Below are 24702 nucleotides of genomic sequence, written 5' to 3' on the forward strand. Positions count from 1 at the left end.
TCTGCCCCTTCCGTCCCTCCCTCCCTCCCTCCCTCCCTCTGTGTCTCCTACACCTCTCCTCCCCACACCTGTCATCGTTTCTCCTCCTCTCTGTATGACATCAGGACTGCTGAGCAAGTCCGTTTCCTCTGTGTGTTGCTGTAAGTACTGTGCCCTGCATAGCTGTCCCAGAGACCTCTCTAGTGCTGTCTGCTGCTAACCTGTGGAGCTCGGTGTCCTTCACGATGGTCTCTGCTGCAGCTGTCCTAATAAACACCCATGCATTAGTTTCTCCCAGGCAACGCCTAGAGCCTGTTACATCATCAACCTGACCTCAATAACTGTGTGTGAGAGAGAGAGAGAGAGAGAGAGAGAGAGAGAGAGAGAGAGAGAGAGAGAGAGAGAGAGAGAGAGAGAGAGAGAGAACAAACACATTTGTTCATTATGCTCCCTGTAGAACCTGCTAATTCTTGGTGCAGTGGTTGCTAGCTGCTCTTAATTCTATTGGGCAACATCCATACATACATACAACTACATATTCCAATAATCAGTTGTAATGCTGTAATTCAACAGTTTAGCTCAGAGCTCAGCACAGACACAGAGCAACGGAATGAGGTCTGACCATAACGCCTGCTTTCTCTCCTGCTGTCATAATACTGTCTCGCATTTACACAGTATGGTCTGGGCTGCTTTGGTGCCTTTTAGAACACTGTTACCGTGGGGCAACACACACGCACACACACACTCACACACACACACACACACACTCACACACACACACACACACACACGCACACAAACACACACTCACACTCACACTCACACTCACACTCACACTCACACACACACACGCACACACACACACACACTCACACACACACACACACACACACACGCACACACACACACACACACACACACACACACACACTCACACACACACACACTCACACACACACACACACTCACACACACACACACACACTCACACACACACACACACACACACACACTCACACACACACACACACTCACACACACACACACACACACACACACACACACACACACACACAGCTGACCAGGTATGAGGTTGTTATAGTTAGTTATGATGATGTTGTTCTTGACCTTCCTCTTCCTTATCTTCAGGAACTCCTGTAAAGTGAAGAAGAACCCGACTCCGCTGCAGGATGTCAGTGGAAAGGTAAGGGTTAATAGTCTTAATGTGTGTTCTGTACGGTAAATGGGTACATGAACCTGTTGAACATTATGTTACTGTGTACCTATCCATGACCTCAGGTTAACCCCAGCATTCCTCTCACACACACTACTGCCCTCTGTGTGTGTGTGTGTGTGTGTGTGTGTGTGTGTGTGTGTGTGTGTGTGTGTGTGTGTGTGTGTGTGCGCGTGTGTGTGTGTATGCATGTGTTCTGCCTATAGAAGGATGGTCATCGTGAGGGCCATGCCACAGATGAGGAGAAGCTGGCGAGCAGCGCGTGTGTCAAAGCAGACAAGGACCAACACAGTGAGTCTTCTACACTGAGCCATGCAATGAAGTGCTCTGTAGAGAGTCTCTTATGTCAGGGCTGTTGAGTAACAGTCCTGAAGCTCTGCAGCACTGCTGGGTTTCATCCAATCTTTCTAATCAGGGATGGATTGTGACCAAAGGCAGAACACACACACACACACACACACACACACACACACACACACACACACACACACACACACACACACACACAGTGTAGGTCAGATGGTATGACTACAGAGACAATGTCAGACAGGAATTGGTTATCTTTACTTCGCTTATATCCCATAGCACACGCGCACACAAACCCACACAGATACACATACACACACAACAGTCACACACACACCATTTTCATATACAGTGCCTTTAGTATTCACGATACAAATACAAACGATTTTACAACCATTTTTGATTTACACAAAGGCTTCTATGATGTCAAAGTGTATTTTTGTATTTTTTTTTATGTTTACCAATGAATTAAAAATGAAAAGCTGAAATGTCTTGGTCAATAAGTATTCACCCCCTTTGCTGTGATGCTCCTTAAATTAGGTGAAAGGCAAAAATGTTGTCAACAAGTCACTCAATAAGTTCAATTGAGTCCATCTGAGTGCAAGGATAATAGTTGATGTGATTTGGGCATGAGTATCTTTGTTTTTATAGGGTCTATAGTTTGTGTTTATTGGGTCTATAGTTTGCATAGGAATCAGTTACACGCTGTGTGGATTAGGCTGTGACTACCAACTCAGCAAATTTCAAAATTGTCTCTTGACCCTGACAACCTCCCCGGTCCCTGCCTATGACCAACGGACCCGTAACATGATGCGGCCACCACTTTTCTTCACACAAGGGATGGTGTGGAAACTGCATTGCATGTGCTGGATTTTCACTAAACGTAATGCTTTGTAGTACCAAATAAACACGTCCAGACAGTTTTGTAGAGTGACTGAGATGATGTTGTCCCATCGACTGTGCTTTTTCCTCTCAGCCCTTCAATTTTGTCTCCCAAGGCCTTAGGGTAGCATTCCAGAGCAATTTTGTTCCTCTCTATTTGCTCAGTTTGTAATGACAACCTGATTCACACAGTGTGTATGATTCCTAAGCAAATCAGAGACCCTACAAAAACTAAGATATTCCAAAATCACATGAACTATTATCTCTGTATTAAGATGGGCTCACTTCCTGACTGAAGCATTGTGGGTGACCGCCTCAGTAATCATCATGAGGTTTGGCTGTGTGTGGCAGCAGTACCGTACTAGAAACTAGAGCTGGGATTGTGCCTTATGAGGTCTGTATGGATTGTCCCTTCTCACAGGCACTGTGGTGTGACAGGAAGCAGACAGACTGTATTAGATCAATAGTGCCTCCAGGCTACACATGACACAGCTTGAGCTGTGCTGATGTGGGCTGGGCTGAGCTGGCCTCAGTACGGTTATTGTGTTTCCCTTCATGTTTGTAGTCATGCCTGAGGAGTGGGTCACCATCAGAGAACACAGCCGCTATTGAACATAATTGAATAGTCTATTGATTCCAAGGGATGGAATTAAAGTTGAAATGCTCTCGATAACACACATTACAACACATTAAGTGCTGCAATTTATTGTGGATTTTAGTCATATTCTATTTATGACAGAATGTATAATATTATACATTCTGTCTTCTCCACTGCTATTCAGATTGTATGTGTCAACATTGAAGCAGAAGCTAACTCATACCATACAAACAGGTTGTGAAAGTCAATATGACTAAAATCCACAATAAAGGGATGTGATATTTCTGTGGGAGAGATGCTCTATTATGAGCTAGGGTGGCTGTTGCAAGGAGATGATGTCATATTCTCTGTGCTACATGCATGCACTGCCCCCTGCTGGATCATCTTTGCCATATTCAAAGCGACTTACAAACAGTGCATATAAATGACCTCACTATACCAACATTGTGAGTAAAACTTTCAAAAGTAATTGTTTGGAACAATTCCAGCACTAGAGTGTGCGTGCGTGCGTGTGTGGGGTACTATTTTAAGTGTGTGTTGTTATCTCTCAGGTCCAGAGTGCAGTGTGTCACCCAGACCAGAGGAGTCAGACTGCTGTTCCATGGTGAGTACACAGCCATGCCTCATCTACACACTCTTACAAAGAGACTTTTGCCTACTAAAGCTAGGTTGCTGCTTGTCAGCATCCCATTCATCTGTTCATGATGATTCTACCTCTAGTGGTTCAGTTAGATATCTTGAGTTAAAACTCTGCAATTGTGACGACTGTTATTGGTCAATGTAGCTTCTGCCGAATAGGAGGTAGTTACAAGGCTGCCAATTATATGATGTTATCCACTAGCAACATAATGCAGACGGCAGAGGTACAGCCGGGATAAACGACACACACAAACTGAAGTATCATCTGATGATGATGATGATGATGGCTCTGCTAGACAGTATGTGATCTCTCTGGTCACCACTAGGAGGCGTAGCACAGTACCCCAGCTAGATGGACGGCTGCTGAGTGACATACAGACCAGTGCCATGTGACCAGTTCACTTGTCCAGCCTATCTCTGGCCTTGAATGGATTCCCTCCCAGGATGTGTGCTCTGCTGTTGTGAAATATTCATAGTTGCATAACAGTAGGATACTGATACAGTAGCATGTCACTGCTTCTACAGAAGATGGAGGCCACAGTCTATACAAGTCTATAAATCCATTCCTAGATGTTTAGGACACAGTAATGATACAGAAGGATCAGTAAGATACGGAACCACAGCATGAGGCTCCCCTGTTGCAACACGGCATATGAGCCTCTGTCTCATGCTGTCTGACATCATGCCTGGCTCCTCGGCTGACAGGAGGATTAAGATTATCATCCAGGGGATTAGGATATGCCTGGAAGTTATAATCCAACGAAGGGTGAGGGGAGAGGGAAAGAGCGGTCTGAGGAGAGGGTGAGAGAAGAGAGGAGGGAGAAGAGAACCCTAACCCTAACCCTAACCACCACACGGCGCCAGAGTATACAAACTGTAAATGACAGAGTCCATACAGAGAGTCAGAGGTTGAGCAGCGCTCCAAAGCAAAATGTTTAAAAACCACTACCGTACTTTGACCCTTTCTTCTGTTCCCTTGCTACTCCTCTCACCCACCCTGCTGGTCCGTACAGTATGAGGACCCCTGCAAGATGAAAAACACCAATCTGGGAGGAAGTGACTCACAGACGACAGGAAGTCAGGTTCTAGACTCCATCTGCATCAGTGAGGCGGAGAAAACAGCGGTTCTTACCCTCATTAGAAAAGAGGTACAGTTGTACGCACAATGTGACTGTGTGCATGGGTGCGTGTACAAATCTGCTAAAAAAATAAATGTCTCTTCTCAGATCATTACTAAGGAGGTGGAGGCCAGCGATTGGAAGATGAAGTATGAGGACAGCAGACAGGAAGTGTTAGAAATGAGGTACTACAGAATGACTACACTACAATTGAATTATCTCCAAAAAGAGAACCATACGCTCTGTAGAGCTACCCACTACAAAGAATGTTCCACTACACCAGTATAATCCTGTGCCTTATTCTCCCACTGTATGTGTTGATAGTAAACGTTGCTTGCCTCCTCTTGACTTGCACTGTAAGGCTGACTGATGATGTACTGAGCAGTGGACAGAGTGTAGCAGGTATCATCTCATCACAGGCCATTCCTCTTCTCTTACAGGACGATAGTGGCAGAATATGAGAAGACAATCGCTCAGATGATCGGTGAGTGAAGATGTTTGACCTGTATCTGATCCAAACCTAGATACTAGTCCTTCCATTGATAACAGTGACTCTTTTTTTCTCTCTCTCTCTCTCAGAGGACGAGCAGCGCAACAACATGAGTTCCCAGAAGTCTCACCAGGCCGTAACCATGGAGAAGGATGCAGCGCTGACGGACCTGAACTCTGTAGAGCGCTCGCTGTCTGAGATGTTCCGCCGCTATGAGAACATGAAGAGCACACTGGACGGTTTCAAGAAGGTCAGGGTTCAGGGTTCAAGGTTAAGGGGTAGGGAGGTAGTGGTGTAAGAGTTAGAACACAGAGGACTTTAGGGGAGATGGTTGGGGAGAGAATAGGAGCTCACAGGAGGAGTGGAAGACTCATTTCTATAGTGGTTGATATCAATGCCAGACACAGATTATATCTCAATAAATAAGGACAAATTAATGCTAACTTAGTACGTTGTATCCTGTCGAATTATCTCTCTGCTGGATGTGTGCACTGATGTTGTCATGCCACTCTGTTTCCCACCCAGAATGAGGAGGCGTTGAAGAAGTGTGCTCAGGAGTACCTGGCCAGAGTGAAGCAGGAGGAGCAGAGATACCAGACACTTAAACTCCATGCCGAGGAAAAACTTGACAAGTATGATTGAACCTCTGCCACTGAACCAGAAGGAACCTATTGAAACCCCTTTTGGGGAAGTAAAAAAAAAAAAAAACTGATATGGAGAGAAGAGTACTAAACATACACCAACCCCCATCTCTCTCTCTCTCTCTCTCTCTCTCTCTCTCTCTCTCTCTCTCTCTCTCTCTCTCTTTCTCTTTCTCTTTCCCCCCTTCTCTCAGGGCTAATGAGGATATAGCCCAGGTGCGGGCCAAGGCCAGCTCGGAGGGTCTAGCTCTGACAGCCAGTCTGAGGAAGGAGCAGATGAGGGTGGAATCTCTGGAGAGAGCCCTGCAGCAGAAGGTAACACAATGTTACATGCCACCAGAGAATGAATTCTAATTCTAGAAATTCTACATTCTACGCTACATGCTCAGTGGCGTAGCGGACGGGCCCGCAAGCGACGCACCGCGGGGGGGCCCCAGCCACTAGGGGGCCCCCTAACATTGGATCATTTTTATTTATTTATTTTTATAATTTAAAAAAATATGAAACAAAGAAAATAAGTGGCCCTTCATTGTGTCAAGCTTAATTCTAATATCTAGGCCTATATTTAAAAAGATATACATAGTTAGCCGTATCCAATAGCAACATGACTTTGACGTCACACGTAGGCAGCGAGACACAAGGAAAATGAGCAAGCGAAAATACAATACAAAGTACAATAAGCATTCTTTAGGTGGTGGTAGATTCTCTATTCGGACATTCGGAGTGAAAGAAAAACAACATACAGATGATAATTCACACAATATAATACCACGAAAGCGTACAGCACTAAACAATAACATTTATTTGGGCAGCATCATACTCAAACTCAGGCAGAAGGGCAGGGTCCGGCCAGGTTCACAGTCACAGGCTGTCAGTGCATCATAATTCAGCATGGTTAGGCTATATATAGCTGCTTCTTTTTCTATTCTACTATTCTATTCTACTTCTGCTGTCTGCGTCTCCCTGGGTATTCCTAGACCAGATGGCAAAAAGTAAAGAAATGCCACAATATACCAGGACTTAAGAAACGAGATGTCCAACAAAGGATTTGACTAACCCTGGCCAATTTTACGCAACAAGTAGACTCTGATGCAGCGGCGACAGGGTTGTCAGATGGGCTGGTTTTTGGTGGATTTAGCAGTTTTTAGATTGGTTAGGTTGGAAATTCTCAATCCCATCTGGCAACCCTTAGCGGAGAGTCTACAGCTTATATGTTTACAGATATCGCGCTGCTGTGCACACCACACTTTGTTAAAAGAAATAAAGCTTGTACTTTTCTACTTATAATACATTCTACTGATTTAGTCTACCATTTGGTTTTAGTTATTGCTCTCACTTGTTTGTACCTTTTGCTAAGTCAAGCATTTATAATGTAGAGTGCATATTGCGAAATTTCGCAACGTCAATAACGCATCGGCCTCTAAAAAACGCACGTTTTTTTTTTTTTTACTCCGTTGCGAAAGGGCCCCCGCCGCCACCTTGCGGGGGGGCCCCGGGATTTTGCGCTACGCCACTGTACATGCTAAGTCAGTCAGAGTGTTTCCCCTGACGTGTGCCATGTTATCCTTCAACAGAATCAGGAGATTGAGGAGCTCACGAAGATCTGTGATGAGCTGATTGCCAAAATGGGAAAAACAGACTGAGAGATTCTGTTCCGATCTGAAATGACCAATCCTGACCCTTCAGCCCTGCCTACAGCCTATATAGCATACCACTGTGCATGCCTCCAGCCAATTAGCAGCTCTGTTTCCCTGCCCTCAGTCTGCCACCCAGGAGATTGCTGTTTACGCGTAAACCCTATGGGCACACCTCAAATGACACCTTATTCCCCATAGAGTCCACTACGTTTGTAGAGCCACACGCAGACTAAATGTGGAATAGAGTAGCATTTGCTATTTCTGTTTTGGTCATTTTTTCTCCAGGCAAGAAGACACACCACACCAACCCTGCCTGCCCTCTTCATCCATATGTCTGTCTGCCCTCTTCATCCATATGTCTGCCTGCCTGCCTAGACATACATAAGTACTCTACATACATAAACAATAGCCAGTGAGTAAAGATGTCAGACAAGACCAAGCTTCTCAACAACTTCTCCTGTAGCAGTAGCCTGGTGTATTTCAAGGACTTCATGTCAGTATCTTTTTTGGCATTGTATAGGTTTGTGCTTCCATAGATTTATTTGAGGATGATACCTTGCAAAACATGTATTATTGTGTGTGTACAGGACTTCGTTCCACACCTGCAAAAACATTTTTGCAGAGATATCCATGTACAGTATATGTCAGGGGGACTCAGGGGACGTTGGTTAGGGCTAAGGTGAAGTTTAGTTTGCACTATTACAGGGGGGGGGGGTGTAGGAATGTCCAGGGAAATATAAAGCTTTTATGAACCTGTATATGAGGCCTTGTGTTATTAGTTGGAGCTGTATTCTGTATTCACGCTTTAGGTGGTTTAAACAGGCTTAGATCAGTTCCTGCACCACTCTGGGCTCTGCTCTCCCAACCTAAACTCCACCGGGTTAGAGCTTCATTCACAACTGTGGGGTGGAAACACAGAGTAATACAGTATGCTCCAAAACTGGAAATGATTAAGTTAATACAAAGACTATATTTTGTATATATGTTTGAACAAATATTGTAACTTTGAGGAGAGGTTTAATAGCTGCAACTGTTTCATTTGGTTGTTTCTTTAACCATAACTCACTCACAGGAGACGAGAATGCTTCCTCGGTTGGTTTAGAAACCAATCTCTCTTATGCACTGACATGCACTGTCCAGGAGAGAGGTGATATGAGATGGTGAGAGAGACAGAGGATAGATTAGACAGTTGATATGGGGGGGGGGGGTGTTCAGGGATTGTGTGAGCTCCTAAAATGACTATGTTTTAGTGCAGCACAGGTTTGTGTCATTTGTGGCATATGTATATTCATGCCATGTCATTCTCAGCCATTGGTGTTACGCTGCTACCCTGCCATGACGCTGAGTCATGTTTACTGCAAACCCAGTAGTTCTCCCTCTGCCCAGACTACACAGAGGATGTCATACGGTAGTCTATTCATGCAAGACGTGCCATTCATAACACCCTTTTTGAAGTGTTATCATTATCTGTAAAGTGAGAATAAGACACATACAGCTGTACTAATGACATGTTGACTAATATGTGTCGTGTGTGTACACCTCTGCTTGAATAAATATGACCGTAGTTATAAGTGTGTGTGTGCGCGTGCGTGCGTGCGTGCGTGCGTTTTTGCTTATCCTCCAATTTGAGTCCTTGCTGTGGCTGTTGATGAGCATTCCCTGCCCGTTCTACACTATGTAAACCACTGGGCTGAGATCACAGTTGAATAAGACGCTAAGGCCCTTTTCACTGTTGAGGTGATGGCCCTGTGTCGCTGTGAGATGGAGCCTGACTCAAGAGAGAGGATTAGAAAAGGGAGCATTGCGAGCATGCTGTCAGTGTCGTCATCTGTGTCCCCTTGATCCTCTTAGCCTCAACGATCTCCAAACACAGAGCTAATGTTATCCGACACGCATACTGTACACATTCACACACACACACACACACACACACACACACACACACACATATATGTACACTCACTGAACATTTTATGTTTTTAGGACTTGTACAGTCCAAGCTGGTGGAGGTGGTGTAATGGTGTAGGAAATGTTTTCTTGGCACACTTCAGTGGCCTTCCCAGTCACTGGATCTAAATCCAATAGAACACCTTTGGGATGTGCTACGGCGGGAGATTCACAGCTTGAAAGTGCACCTGAAAAATCGTGTGATGGAATGATGTCATCATGGACCAGAATCTCAAAGGAATGTTTGCAATATATTCAATGCCATGAAGACTTGAGGTTGTTTTGAGAGCAAAGGGAGGCCCTACACAGTATTAGTATATGTTATGTACTCAGGCACCATGTCAGCTAGTTCCTGACTACTTTTAAATTAATCTTTTATTTAGTGGGTCATTGTAATGGGGAAACATTAGAGAGCGCCTAAAATTAATATCCAGCTTTAGTATGATGGTCATATGCATATTTAGTCTCTGTGATGAAGAAAACATTGGGAAAAGCTGGTTGCCATGTACAAGCTTTTGTGAACTACTGCTTTCAGCAATTAATGTCAATTAGAAGCTCTGTGTAGAATAGATCCAGAAGTCTGGAGGGTATTGATGACTCTGGTCCTGTTAAAGCCTGTTTGGTTAAGTCTGTTACCACAGGGTGCTGGCTGTGCAGCATTGATGAGGATTACAAATAATACCTTAATGCCCTCATACACTCTCCTCTCTGCCCCCTTACCCCCCACCCCCTCTCCCTCTCTGCTTCAGCCTCCTCTCACTGTACACTCCTGCACTGAACTGGTAAACGTCCAGTGACACATACCCACACACACACACACACACACACACACACACACACACACACACACACACACACACACACACACACACTGTACATACGCCACCATGAAGACTATCCTGGCTCTGCTGCTGCTGCTCTCTCTGGTCTTCCACAGTAAGTCTCTAGATGAAGGCTAATGGTTAGTCACTCTGGTAGGGGGCAGGGGGTGCGGTGAATAGGGATCCATGGTTTATTCAGAAACTGTATTGGAGGGTGGTGGTCCTACAGTAGTTATCTTGTGGACTGGGGTCCACAGTTAAGTATGGGTATTGTATCCCCAATGGTGGGTTTTTTACCTAGTGTAAAACTAGGTGAAGACTATCATGTTGCAACTCCTAGTTATAGTCTTCATATCTATGAAGGTTTCACCTCATAGTGAAGTTACAGAGCTGTCTCTCAGCATTGGACTTCAGTGTGAATATTGTGTATGAATGTGTGCAGGGTAAAAGCCCTTGAGTGTATCAAATGATAAGAGAACAGTGTGTGGGGTTGAAATTCCAAAACTGTACAGTACATGCTCTACTGGGCAGTGTAATTAAAGTGAATGATGTACAGTGATGACTTTGTGGTCGAGATATTATATTAAATAATGACATACAGTATGTGTTCCATATAATTCTGTGGTAGTCACTGTGTCTCAGATAATGTTGCTATACAACAGAGGGCTCCTAGGTTATTCCTCACAGTCTTCTACTGCTTTCTCGTGTGTGTATGTGTGTGTGTGTGTGAGTGTGTGTGTGTGTGTGTGTGTGTGTGTGTGTGAGTGTGAGTGTGAGTGTGAGTGTGAGTGTGAGTGTGTGTGTGTGTGTGTGTGTGTGTGTGTGTGTTTGTATACATATACCTACATGCGGCTTAGTCTCATATCAGCTGCTCTCTCCTGCTCCGTCTGCCAAGGCCATGCCCTCAAGTGTCACACATGCGTGGCGTCCAATGACGACGATTGTAATCGAGAGGGCTCTGCTTCATGCCCACAGCACGCCGATGCCTGCTCCACCATCACAGGATCTAGTAAGTACATGACACACACACACACACACACACACACACACACACACACACACACACACACAAACACAACCAAAGATTATCATTCCCAAAGTATGCAGTATTCTCTTTGGCCACTAGATGGCATTATAACTCAAATAATAAACTGCTCCTCCTATCTGTCTATGGCTGAGCCTGAGTCACTGTTTGCTGATATTGCCATTGCACTGGAAAGATTTGACTGCTCAGCACAATCAACCATGGGTCATACAAGGTCATAGAGTGTGGGATACACTACATTGTCCTTTATGACAATCTCTCCTCTCACAATGTCAATTTCACATGTTCCTTCACACACAGTCAATGTTCAAACAGAAAATACTCTACATACACACTCCAAAACAAACAAAGTTCAATTTAAGCCAAACAGTGTGCAGTAGCCAACAATCAAAATAGCTCCCCCTTCATTCCCGCAGGATCAATCACATGTACTAGAAAGGGAGCTACAGATCCTGTTACAGCAGCACATGCAGTACAATATACATTGTATACACTGATTGCTGCTCTACGAAGACGGGTCGGACTGACCCAGAACATCTCCCGAGACTTTCCCCCACCTTATCTCTCCCCCCCCCCATCCCCCACCTTATCTCCCTCCCCCCGCCCATGCCACCCCGCCACCACCCCCCCCTCCCTTCTCTACAGTATTCTGTGGACATATATGGCGCCGCACAGGGCAGCCTGCACTGCTGTCTGTCCTGTGTTGTTTTGTTTGCATTGCATTTGTTTAGAAAAGTAGAAAAGCTCTACAGTGCGCCGATTAGATAGAAGATGTTCTACAGAGGGTGATGTAACCCCTCCCTCCCCTCCCTTCCCCCACCCCTCCCCTGCTGTTGTGTCTCGTTTCCCCCCCCCCTTTTCTTCCTTTCCTTGTAATCTTTGGTTGTATATGTTCTATTGTAAAGCGCTTTGAGTTGCATTTCATGTACGAAAGGCGCTATATAAATAAAGCTTTACTTACTTACTTACTTACTTACTTACATTGTACAATATACGCCACCCCAATGACCATTACAGTACATTCAGTGTGTGTGTGTGTGGGGGGGGGCGTGTGATAGCTCAGCCCACTCATCTCTGGGGTTACTTAATCAATTTCCCGACAACGATTATCAACAACAGCCCTGAATGAGAGAGAGAGAGCAAGAGGGACTGGGGGACTTAGTAGGAACATTGGTCAAACAGTGGTTGACAGAAGTTACCATTCAATCAGTTTGAAGTCTATCTAACACTCCTCCCTCTCTTCTCCTCTCTTCTCTTCTTCTCTCCTCTCCACTGTTGTGTTTCAGACACTGTAATGAAGTCATGTACCTACAAGGCGTTCTGTGAGAGGGCCCACAACCCTACCAATTTTGGAGCCAAGTTTGAGTGTTGTTTCACTGAGAACTGTAATGGACCCCATAAGAGCCACAGCTATGGTCGCAACACAGCTGGAGCCCTGGCCTCCAGCCCTGTCCTGCTACTAGGGGCCCTGATACTGCGCATGGCCCTCAGCCGATTCTAAATACTTCGGACAACTGCCTTCCATTCCACAATGTAATAATTAATTCCTCATCTATGCATCCATCCATCCATGTGTGTTTCCCTTCCCTTCCAGGTGTATCCAGTCCATTGTATGTACGACAGGGTTTGGGTTTTTGGTAAAGGTTTGGTGTGGGTAAAGGGTTTGGTGATGGTAGTGGGTTTGGTGATGATAGATGGTTTGGTATGGTAGATGGTTTGGTATGGTAGATGGTTTGGTATGGTAGAGGGTTTGGTATGGTAGAGGGTTTGGTATGGTAGAGGGTTTGGTATGGTAGAGGGTTTGGTATGGTAGAGGGTTTGGTATGGTAGAGGGTTTGGTATGGTAGAGGGTTTGGTGATGGTAGTGGGTTTGGTGATGGTAGATGGTTTGGTGATGGTAGTGGGTTTAGTGAGGGTAGATGGTTTGGTGAGTGTACATAATTTTGGCGATGGTAGAGAGTGTGTGTGTGTGTGTGTGTGTGTGTGTGTGTGTGTGTGTGTGTGTGTGTGTGTGTGTGTGTGTGTGTGGGTGTGTATGTGTGTGTGAGTATGGGGATTACAACCTGAAATTGTGGAGACTACTTGGTTGACCTTGGTTGAACATTTACACATTAATTAATTCAATATGTTTTATCAGGGACATGTTAAACATGTAACATGTGACATATAACGTAAAGGATTGCAGGTGCTGTGTGTGCACAAAGCCATATTTTGGCTCCATCCAGTGTGAAATAATGGTATATTACTATATTGTTTCAGTAGATTTTGGTGGGCATGTGAGGCTGGATCAGTCCCATAGTAACCATGTACATATGCCAGGGAACTCTGAAAAAGACAGACTTTCTGAACACAACAATATGTGTGGTGACATAAAAGCACTTATTGTTCATATTTTCTGCACCAAGGATTATTTCTAAATAAATATGCTACCGCACCCTTACTCTTTCAATGTCTTCCTTCCTTGTGTTTTGTATGAATGAATGGACTTTATTGTCATTGCTACAGTACAGGTACCAAACAACGAAATTTAGGAAAAAACAAGTGAATGTTAGAAAGTAGAAAATGCAACAAGTGATACTCAGTCAGGGTCAGCATCAGCAGAGGGGTCCTCTGTGGAAACCTTTCTCTTGCAGCTCTGTGACATCTGACCTAATTGCAACAATGTGGTCACTTACTCAGGTAATGTTCTGCTGCTTACAGGCAGTTAGCAGGCCACACCCACCTCCCCCTCAGTTCTCCAGTTGTCACCACAGAGCATACTCACATATTTGCGCACACACACACACACACACACACACACACACACACACACACACACACTTCCTCCTCAGAGTTTGAGTTGCCTCTACAGACATTTTATTTCCTGTCTCTTTCCTCTCTCTCTGCCACTTTGCCCAGGCTCAGGTCTGAGTGTGACTGTTACAACAAGTGTTGCTGTACACTGTTTCATCAGACAAGCAGACTCAAGCAGAGGAGACTGGCCATCACTCCCTCATCACCTATCTCATACCTATCATATTAGCACAATGGCTGCTGGCAGCTATTTATAAATAAAACGTGTGATACGTGATTGTCTCGCCAATTGATTGATTGATTGATTGAAAACTTTATTAGAAGATTTGCAGAAGTAGGTACATGAAAGTACATATTACATACAAGGTCAACTAACAGGATAAAAACCCAAGAAAGCCACTGGCTTATTTCAATTGGGGTCCTTGATTCTCAATTCATCGTTCAAACTATTATTTGAAACCAAACTATTACTTGAATCACTGTCGATAAGAGGCACTGCCAAATGCCTACAGTGTAATGTTACATGTACAATGTAACATGTATACCCTCACTCAGGAAGTGTCTGTACTGAGTCTAAGCAGGGCACAGTGGCCTTATGCATCGAGGTTAACATCTGTGGTTCTCTCCTCTATTCAAGAGGGGTCTGTCTCTCCTCTATCTGAGCCCAGGGAGATGTCCACTCACTGGTGAGGCTGGTCAGCTGAGACAGAGGAAGGGGGGGATGGTGAAATCCTTAATCATATAATCTTCTCTGACCCAGTTCCCATGGCAGTGCTGCCAGCTGAAAAGGGGGTGAAGAGAAGAGATAAAATGCCTAACTTTTAATTATTTTCGCTCTGCTTTCTAAAATAGATGAGGTTATCCAGTACTATTTATGTATATTCATCAAGTGTATATCTCTGGAGAAATGACATCTGGACAACAAAGACATGGGCTGCTAAGGCTCGGTGCTCAACTTGTTCCGATCAGTGGCCTATTTTGACAGGGAGGGGAGAGAGACAAGAGCAGAGGAGGACAAGAGCAGAGGAGGACTAGATCATATCCGGGGTTGGTTTATTCTAATCGCGACGGTCTCTACCCGGAAAAAAAGCTCCGACGGCTCACTGGCAGGCTTGATCACGCACTAATATGTCAGAGATAATATAGTTAGATAGATGCATGTCAACTCACGACATGTGTACTGGAACTAGGCACTACTTGGATTAAACTTTACCTTTAGCAGCTTGCCATGCGAATGAGACATCCTCGGCCCTCGGAACAGTTCGGACGATCGAAGCGCACACTGTCCTACTGTCAGAAGCGGGTAAATTTCGAGGTGTGTGTGTGTGTGTGTGTGTGTGTGTGTGTGTGTGTGTGTGTGCGCGCGCGTGTGTGTGCGTGTGTGTGTGTGTGTGTGTGTGTGTGTGTGTGTGTGTGTGTGTGTGTGTTTCCGTGCGCCGGTGCGTGCGGTGTTGCTGGAGAGAGATATTGGTTTATTAAAATGTACATACTTGTAGGCAAAAGGCTGAATTGCAGTATACAAACAGACGGCAGAGCGGTTTGGAGTAGGTGTCAAACAGGCCACCTCCAATCTGCTTCTACAGAGTCTCAGAAGGGACAGGTACCAGTTCGTGACGTTAGAATTATAAGGTTCTATCTCCATTTTTGTCAAAATTGAGTTTTTTACATAATCTGATCCATTAGGTGTTTATTAATGACTGTGTGGTGTTATTTTTAAAATGTTGACATTTTTGAGTTAGTAATTAATAAAATACAAAGGTTCCATCTCACGAAACATAATGGAATGTAAAAACTTTGACGCTCAATATCTCTGAACTGCCCTAAACGGAGATAGAACCTTATAATTCTAATCTCACGCACTGACAATGAACTGCTTTTCCTGATGGTCTTAGGTTCAATAGAAGAATAGATCACTGCAAGAACAGATAATTCTGGAGTCGGTTGTTAAAAAAGGATTGGTTGAAACACTTTGTAGAACATGTTTCTAAGCCAAATAACAAATGTTGTTCTTATCTGACTGAAATGCTGCTCACATGCAACACACGGACCAGTGTTGAATTTAAAGAATAAGTCTGATAATTTTGCTGCAGTGTATCAATTTCCTCAGATTGTGATGGATGCGTCCTCTGATAATTAAAAGGACACATTTAAAACACAGGCAAATAATGATACGAATATATTTTTAAAAGATGTCCAGGTAACTATATACCAATTCTTAAATGCCCTAGTGTCCTTTGAACATGAAGGCGGTACAGTGTGGTATGTTATGCAGTTATAATATACTGTATTTCCACCAGTTGGCAGAGATATGCCTGTAGTACACCTCTTGTGATCTACTAGTTATTCTAATACAATTTATTTCATGAGCTACCTGTACACAATAGCTCCTTATGCAATTTATTCAGATAATGCATTCAATTAGTGTTTATGCATATTTTCCCCCAATTTTGAAATGATAGATAATCTAGGACTACCAACCTTCATCCAAATCTTGCAAGCTCCCTTATTCCATTAGCTAACAGTTGCCATTTCAGTCTAAATGACGCTGATATTTAGCTAGCTAAATGTAGATAGTTGCAAGACTATCAGAGTCAAAAGTATGGCTACCGGATAGCTATGAGACATCTTCTCTACTAGGTAGGTAGTTAACTAGCTAGCAAACAAACTCACCTTGTTCTTTAGTTTGTTTTTGATGACTTTGCTGTGGAAAGTATATTAGCTTTGTGGACTTGGGTAGTTTCATAACTAATACTTGCTTAAGTTTGGCCACAACCTTTCTGTGGCGTTTTGTCCTGGTCCTGAGTTAAACCACAAGACTACTGAGTCGAGAGAGAGAGAGAGAGAGAGAGAGAGAGAGAGAGAGAGAGAGAGAGAGAGAGAGAGAGAGAGAGAGAGAGAGAGAGAGAGAGAGAGAGAGAGAGAGAGAGAGAGAGAGAGAGAGAGAGAGAGAGAGAGAGAGAGAGAGAGAGAGAGAGAGAGAGAGAGAGAGAGAGAGAGAGAGAGAGAGAGAGAGAGAGAGAGAGAGAGAGAGAGAGAGAGAGAGAGAGAGATGCTACCAAGTGGAAATAGGGGTGGTAGGGTGTTTTGAAGTCCAAGGGCTGGAATAATAATGAAATTCCTTTTTATTTGCTATTTGTTAAATACAGCCACCTAATTGGCTGTTAAATACAGCCCTCTGATTGGTTGTAATATTGAGCCCTCTGATTGGTTGTAATATTGAGGCCGCTGATTGGCTGTTATATCCAGCCCTCTGACAGTAGTTAGCTATACCGCTACATGGCAATTATTTAGTTTAATTACCACCAAACTAGAGAAAAATGTAGTTTAACTAACAGTTGAGCTACATGTAGTGGAACTACTCCCCAACACTGCTTAGGTTCATTTTAGTGGAATAATGTGTTGATGGACCCTAACGTTTGATAACTTTGAATCACAACAGACTATCAACCATGTTTGATATTGGCTGTCTAAGTTTGAATAAATCTTATGTCCTGTAAACTATAGCAGTAGATTGGAAACTACTTTTTTTAAGGGTTACCATGCCAGCTATACCAACATGTTATTTCAGACTTACTGCTGCAATGCTTTATACCAAAAACAGATGCAGACTTTTTGATGCTGCAAGTGGTGGTTTTCTAAATGTGTGTGTGTGTGTGTGTGTGTGTGTGTGTGTGTGTGTGTGTGTGTGTGTGTGTGTGTGTATGTATGTATGTATGTGTGTGTGTGTGTGTGTGTGTGTGTGTGTGTGTGTGTGTGTGTGTGTGAGTGTGTGAGTGTGTGAGTGAGTGTGTGTGTGAGTGAGTGTTCAATTCAGTTCATGATCTGGCCCAGAGCTGGGAGGAGTTGGAGGCAGGGCTGGCTAGACCTAAACATGATGAGATTTTAATGGCTGGCAACCCAAAATAGACTATTTATACAATTGTGTGTGTGTGTGTGTTTTGTTCTTATGGACATCTGTTAGGGGAAGTTGTTGAGTGTGTGCGTGTGTGTCCACACATGTCCATACAATCCGCAACATCAGTCTGGTAATAATTAAGTTCCTCTTGAAACATGACCAGGGCGCTGCAGCAGAGTCATGAGTGATGTCATGTCAGTGTGTCTCCCTGGAGGTCATTGTACTTTCCCTGGCCTCCTTCTGGTCTCCAGCAGGTTGATTCTGAATCTCAGCTATCCCCCTATCCCCTAAGCCTAGGACTAGGCACTACATGCCTACCTGAGAGGATCTGTTAGGTGTATCCACCTAGCCTATAGGAGAGCATGATAAAGCTATTATATTCATCCAGTTCTTTCAGTTTTGAGGGACAGAGGTCCTTTGGAATGCAGCATGATTTTGCTTTCCTCTTCTTTTCATTGAGTGGGTGATTATTGCAGATGTTTTTGTAGTGATGGGGCTTGGCTTCGCTCCACCAGAGGAATTGGGCTGAATCCTGTAGCCTTTGTATCAGCTAACAGGCAGCTAACAGATGAGACCTGGTGGTGATGACTGGCTCCATATATATGAATGTACCTCTCCAGATGAACTTGAGTGAAAGGCCCCCCCCCTCTCCCTCCCTCTCTTTCCCTGGCCAGTTGAAATGTGCGTGTGTGCAGATCTGTAGTGTAGTCTGTAATTTCTGGCTGTGGTAGAATCCACAGCTTAGCCTCGGGCTTCAGGGTTAGCTATGCTGCCCCAATAACGTCACATGAAAAACTGCTGAGTGTGTGTGTGTTGGGGTGGGTGTACTGTATGTATCTATGTCTGTTTTATTATGCAAGATAAATACCTCCCAGCAGAACTCTATCTCTCTCTCGCTCTCACTCTCTCTGTCTCTCTCTCTCTCTCTCTCCCTCTCTCTCTCTCGCTCTCACTCTCTCTGTCTCTCTCTCTCTCTCTCTCTCTCTCTCTCTCTCTCTCTCTCTCTCTCTCTCTCTCTCTCTCTCTCTCAGTGATATGTGGTAGGAGCACTATGCCGTACATGGACAGGCAGAACCGTGTGTGCGGGTTCCTGGACATCGAGGAGAAGGAGAGCAGCAGCCGATTCCAGAGACGGTACTTCATCCTGGACACACAGGGGAACACACTGCTGTGGTATATGGATAACCCCCAGGTACTTAACACTCTCACACACACACACACACACACACATACACACACACACACACACACACGCACAAACATACTCATATGTGTGTGTTCCTGCGGGGCCCGTCTAGAAACACGCAACCTCTAAAGAGGAAGTGAGATTGACTCATAGGAGTAGTGTGACCTTGGTGTGAGCAGGGAGCCGAAGCTGACCCTCTGTGGGTGTGTAACTTCCTCTCTGCCTACAGAACCTGCCCAGCGGGACCGCAGCCGTCGGGACTCTAAGACTGACCTACATCTCCAAGGTAACCACCCCTCCCATTTCAGCCTCACATTGATAAACCCACAATGGAGCAGTACATGTGGGTTAATCAATCGGACTACTGATCTTGATAAGTCTGATTGAAAAGGAAAGTGTCAAACTTAACTGACATCAATGTAATCAGTAAACACATGGTCTAATCTAGTGTCCTTTTTGCGGGTCAGGTGAGCGAGGCCACACTGAAACAGAAGCCCAAGACTGAGTTCTGCTTTGGTGAGTCTGTCTGTGTGTGCCTGTGTGTGTGTGCATGTAATACACACTCATGTATCTATGTATTTACACCATGTATCCTCAGCATACAGTCCACAATCCCTATAGTGGTCACTGCTGTGATATACAGTAGTATGTTTTTTTCTGGTGTATATTTATAATATGATGCTCCCTTCCTCCTGTAGTTATCAATTCAGTGTCTCGGCGCTACTTTGTCCAAGCCAACGACCCTGCTGACATGAGGGAGTGGGTGTGTGCTCTCAACAAGGCCACCAAGATCACTGTAAGTACCAGTAGTCATGCATACAACATTATTCTAACGTGACACTACAGAGTGAGATGAAGTAGGCGCATCTCTTGATTCCCCAGGAGGTGAACTGGGCCCTGAATAGCACACCCAGTACATGGGACTACAGGAACAGTTGTTTTCCCAAGTGTGCAAGTGTGTCGAATGTTTTTTTGAATCTCATTGAGAGCTCTGTGCATGAATCTGTGTTACATCATGGACAGGATATGACATCATACACACGCTGTACCGTATCACTCTAGGAAGCAGTCTGTGGTTTGGTTTGGTCACGTTACACACACACACACACACACACACACAGCTTTATTGTGTTCGTCTGAGTATGCATGCATGTATCAGAGAGACAACACAAACATACAAGCAATGTGCATTCACGCACGCACGCATGCATGCACATTGCTTGTGTGTTTGTGTTATCTATCGGAGGTGGACAGAGGCAGCAGATGTCTCAGACAGAGTGGTGTGTTTTCACTGTTGTGTTTCTCTTGCTTACTCACCTGTTCTGGAAACAACAGTTCTGACTCTTTCACTTCTTCTTTCTTGGCCTCTGCACAGTACATGTGAGCTTTGTTTGCCTCAACGAAGCGTGTGCGTTTGCGTGTGTGTTATACACTTCTTCATAGTTTATGTCCAGACCTCTAAATGTACAGTATGTATAGTTTTTCTTTCATATACTATTATCACCCAGTTACCCTACATAACAGTATCATAGGAATCCTTCAAGTAAATCTGCTGTTGTTGTAAAGACTAAAGTTAGTTCCTGTGTTTGTGTTTGACTATGTGTAATTGCTCTTGTCTCTGCAGGTTCCTAAGGCCGGCCATGGCAGGCCAATATGTGCTGTTACCACAGCAACCAGTGATGCTCAAGGGGGGAAGAGGCAGCAGGCCTACAAGGCTGAGATCATTGGTGGAGTTGTGGTGCACACACCCATCTACCAGGTAATGGCGTTCATTCCAAACACCCCCATAACACCAGATTCTGTGGTCTAACCCAAAGGTGGTGATGATGATGATGATGATGATGATGATGATGATTTTAAATGGTGTGGGTGTTGCAGAATGAGGGGGAGATGGAGGTTGGGGAGCGGAGACCTGGGGTGCTGAGGTGTGGTTACTGTGTCAAACAGGGCAATGTGGTGAGTGTACACACCTCATTTATCAGTGAATACATGCCTAATTTATCATACACACACACACACACACACACACACACACACACACACACCTTCATGTTCTCTCTCCTTGTGTTATAGGGAATAGAAACCTGTGACTCACAAGGTGACATCACAAGGTTTATTACGCTAGTGCACATAAGTATCTCTGGACGCTCATTGTTGATTTTTTACGGTTCATGAGAGACCCTCATTAACTTTTATACTTATTTGCTTATTTGCTTGTCAAGCTTTTGCATTTAAAGTGTATACGTGTATGACGGATATGTGTGTGTTTCAAGGAAGAGATAGTGTATAATATGGTGTGTTTCAGAGGAAGAGATAGTGTATGATATGGTCTCTGTGTGTTTCAGAGATAGTGTATAATATGGTGTGTGTTTCAGAGATAGTGTATAATATGGTCTCTGTGTGTTTCAGAGGAAGAGTTGGAAGAGACGTTTCTTCACTTTGGACGACAACGCTGTTAGTTACTACAAGTGTGAGACGGTGAGATCAAAGCTCTCCTCTCCTCTCCTTAACCCCTCTCCTCTCCTCCACCTCTCTTCTCTCCTCTCCTCCACTCCTCTCCTCTCCTCTCCTCTTTATGTGTCACTCTGTGTGACTCTTCAGACTAGTGATGTGTAATTACAAAAACCAAGACAAAGCCATTTGTGGAAGAACATTGTCCTCTACATTTGAATTAACCCACATAGTGTTTACTGTGTTTCTGCTTTTGTGTGGATCTTTGGCTCGATGATTGAGTGTGTTTGTATCAAGCTGAAATGCGTGACAGATGTTTAAGTTTAGTTTAGATGTTTAGTTTAAGACTTGCTTGTGTGTGTGTGTGTGTGTGTGTGTGTGTGTGTGTGTTTCTGTGTCTCTCTGTGTCTCTGTGGCTGTGGCTTTGGCTATCTGTCTCTGTCTGTCTGTCTGTCTGCCTGCCCCCTCCCTCCCTCTTGGCTGTACCTCTTGCAAAAGATGTCTCTAACGTGATTCTGTCTGTTTCAGGATAAGGAGCCCCTGAGAGCTGTTCCTCTAAGAGACATTCAGAAGGTCCACGAGTGTCTGGTCAAATCTGGGTGAGTCCAGAACCTTCTGTTGCTCTGATTGCCCTCCAATCTTCTAGAACCTTCTATTTCTCACACTTCCCTCCAACCTAGAAGAACCTCCCTCTCGCTTAATCAATAATCAGATATCTGTATCTGTGTGTGACATTAGTATAATGCAGTCTTCTTATCTATTTATCTCAGGGATCTGTTAATGAGAGATAACCTGTTTGAGATCATCACCAGCTCCAGAATATTCTACGTCCAGGTAAATGTCCTGCTTCCATCACTCACTTCCTGATCAGTGGTGTCCTATTTTCCTATTGGCTCAGGTCTGAGACTGGCCTATAGTTCATCGTGTTCACACATGCTGGAAACACTGATTCAGGCGTGTGCGTGTGTATATGCGCACGCGAGCCTGCTGCCTGCCTGCGTGTTTGGGGCATGTTTGTATCAGCTGGGCCAGCTGGTTATGTTCTCTGAAAGCTCTGTCCCTAACATGTGGCATTAGTTGTGTTTTTCTAAAAACAGACGGTTTATTTCTGTGCATTTGGTCAAAAACACCATAAGAACACTAACATCCTGTGTGTCCCCTCGGGAGAACAGCTGAGCTGACTGACGGCTGGGGTCACTCAGATCAGAGAGAGGAAGCTGTGTGGGTGTGTGTGGATGGGTGCGTGGGTACATGTGTGTGCATGTGTTGGCGCTATCACTGTGTGGTAGTGTTTGAGGTAAACATGTGTATATATACTGTATGTAATGGTAACTGGTTCAACTTCCCTACATAACACAGATCAAAGAGGTGTGTGTGGTGTACAACAACCCCATACTGTTGTTTAATAATATTAATTGGTATGTTTGCAGACAGACACTCCAGAGGACATGCAGGGCTGGATTAGAGACATCGAGATGAAGATACAGGATTTCAGAGGCCCGGCCACGGTAAGGTCTCTCCTCTCCCTCTTCTGTCTCTGCTCTCTCTTACATCACCCTTTTCCCTACGTTCCCTTGTTTTCTCTCCACGCTCCCACACCTGGGCTGGGCTTTCTGTTCTTAGCTCAAACTGCTGTCTGCTCTCATCACTAAAGGTTGTAAAAACTTGGTTTGATGGATCAAGTGACAGTTCACTGCATTGTGTTCAAGAGTGACAGTCTCTTTGCATCTCCTCATTCTCTCTTTCGCTCTCTCTCTCTCTTTCTCTCTCTTAGGGGTTCATACGTGCCTCTTCTCTGTATCGCCACAATAACCACGCCCCTGTTTTCCGTGCTCGTCAGGGTGACGAGAAGAAGCCCTCATTGATGAAGTCCTGTTCGGTGGCACCAGGCTGGCAGCCTTGGACTCCTGTGCCCCATCGAGAGGGCTCTGCTCTGGGTACGCAGTTCGAGGACAGACCCTTCAGTTCTCTACCTACCATGCCCTCTCTCACCACCAACACCTCCTCCTCCTCCTCCTCCTCCTCTTCCAACTCCTCCACATCCCTCTCCTCTCTGAACCCCACCCCTTGTGGACTCCCTCCAGCTCCAGCTGTTGGCCCGGGGGACCCAGCAGTCCCAGTAGTCCCAGGCCTAGCCCTATCTAGCAGGCGCAGGAGGCACCGCTCACAGCCTCAGGCCCCCAGAAATCGCACCTTCCCTTTCACCCTGGACGACGACGGCATCCGCACCACCGACGTCTAGAACCACCCACATCTACAACATACTGTATGTTTGAGTGCCTCCATGGTTTGAAGACTTTGAAACCCTTTTATCAAATGAATGTGACTAGTTCAACTGATGGGGCTGGGTAGTGACTGTTAACTTCCTGTCAGTGTCATGTGGAGAAGACAGGTAATGAGAGCCGCGTTGTGTGAGAGAGCTCGGATAGCAGCAGTCAGTGATGGGGAAGTGTGTGCGTGTGCGTGTGCGTGTGCGTGTGGGTGTGGGAGGGGGGGATGACCAAAGGGTTAACAGTATTAGTATTGGGTGAATTACTGTGAAGGGGTACCTTAGGGTTTTGTACGATTTCCTTTGAAAACTTGAATGTAAAGTTCTCACAGGTACTCAGATGAAGATATGTGCACTTGTGGAAATCTATCTACCAACTACCAAGCACCCTCTGCTAGCATTAGCCTAGTATTCTTTTCTTTTCTGTTTTTTTACAAAAAGTGACCCTATTCAATCAAAAAGCTCAACCGGAAGTTGAACATGTTATTTGTTTAACCCAGCAAATAAAGTAGCACAGTATGTCTGAAAGAAAACTAAATTACAGTAGATAGCGTTTTATTTAATCTGTGAACCCAGAAATGCTTGTGTGGATATTGGTAACATTTGATTGAATAGGGCCCAGGTTAGTGCTAGCAAACACAGAAGACTTAGCTCCATTAGAGTGTATCAGTGTTGGTCCAGATGGAGATGCACCAATCGGGAATCAATAGCACCTTTATACCATGCTTTTATTATGCTTGTGAACAGTTTTAAACTGAAGTCGTTATGAAA

The 24702-nt window shown here is 44.7% G+C and overlaps 2 protein-coding genes across 4 annotated transcripts in view; both read left to right on the plus strand.

The window, feature by feature from the left end:
• The window catches only part of LOC308157814 (transforming acidic coiled-coil-containing protein 1-like), a gene marked incomplete at its 5' end in the record, with an annotated part of 23819 nt that extends 15114 nt beyond the window's left edge, over positions 1-8705 (plus strand). The window contains 10 exons of the mRNA XM_080531415.1: positions 1129-1183; positions 1420-1504; positions 3551-3603; positions 4652-4786; positions 4865-4941; positions 5197-5240; positions 5336-5496; positions 5772-5878; positions 6082-6202; positions 7462-8705. Coding sequence (XP_080387541.1) covers positions 1129-1183; positions 1420-1504; positions 3551-3603; positions 4652-4786; positions 4865-4941; positions 5197-5240; positions 5336-5496; positions 5772-5878; positions 6082-6202; positions 7462-7530 — 907 coding nt within the window. The 3' untranslated portion in view covers positions 7531-8705. The remainder of the gene's footprint in view (positions 1-1128; positions 1184-1419; positions 1505-3550; positions 3604-4651; positions 4787-4864; positions 4942-5196; positions 5241-5335; positions 5497-5771; positions 5879-6081; positions 6203-7461) is intronic.
• A 6537-nt stretch (positions 8706-15242) lies between these two features.
• Positions 15243-24118, plus strand: plekha2 (pleckstrin homology domain containing A2). Of its 3 annotated transcripts, none has more exons than XM_080530877.1 (12): positions 15243-15445; positions 19057-19217; positions 19441-19497; positions 19679-19727; positions 19910-20007; positions 20836-20970; positions 21090-21167; positions 21621-21689; positions 22191-22261; positions 22433-22496; positions 23093-23170; positions 23437-24118. In XM_080530877.1, exons 2-12 carry the CDS (start codon positions 19077-19079, stop codon positions 23902-23904), a joined length of 1308 nt encoding a protein of 435 aa, XP_080387003.1. In that variant the 5' UTR covers positions 15243-15445; positions 19057-19076; the 3' UTR covers positions 23905-24118. The 3 variants fall into 3 exon arrangements, with proteins under 3 accessions (XP_080387003.1, XP_080387002.1, XP_080387004.1); XM_080530876.1 differs by having other exon boundaries at positions 15243-15433; XM_080530878.1 differs by having other exon boundaries at positions 15243-15433; positions 23503-24118.
• Positions 24119-24702: the final 584 nt, after the last annotated feature.

The sequence above is a fragment of the Nansenia antarctica genome (assembly GCF_963989245.1).
Source record: "Nansenia antarctica genome assembly, chromosome: 5".
In the NCBI taxonomy this organism is placed as follows: domain Eukaryota; kingdom Metazoa; phylum Chordata; class Actinopteri; order Argentiniformes; family Microstomatidae; genus Nansenia; species Nansenia antarctica.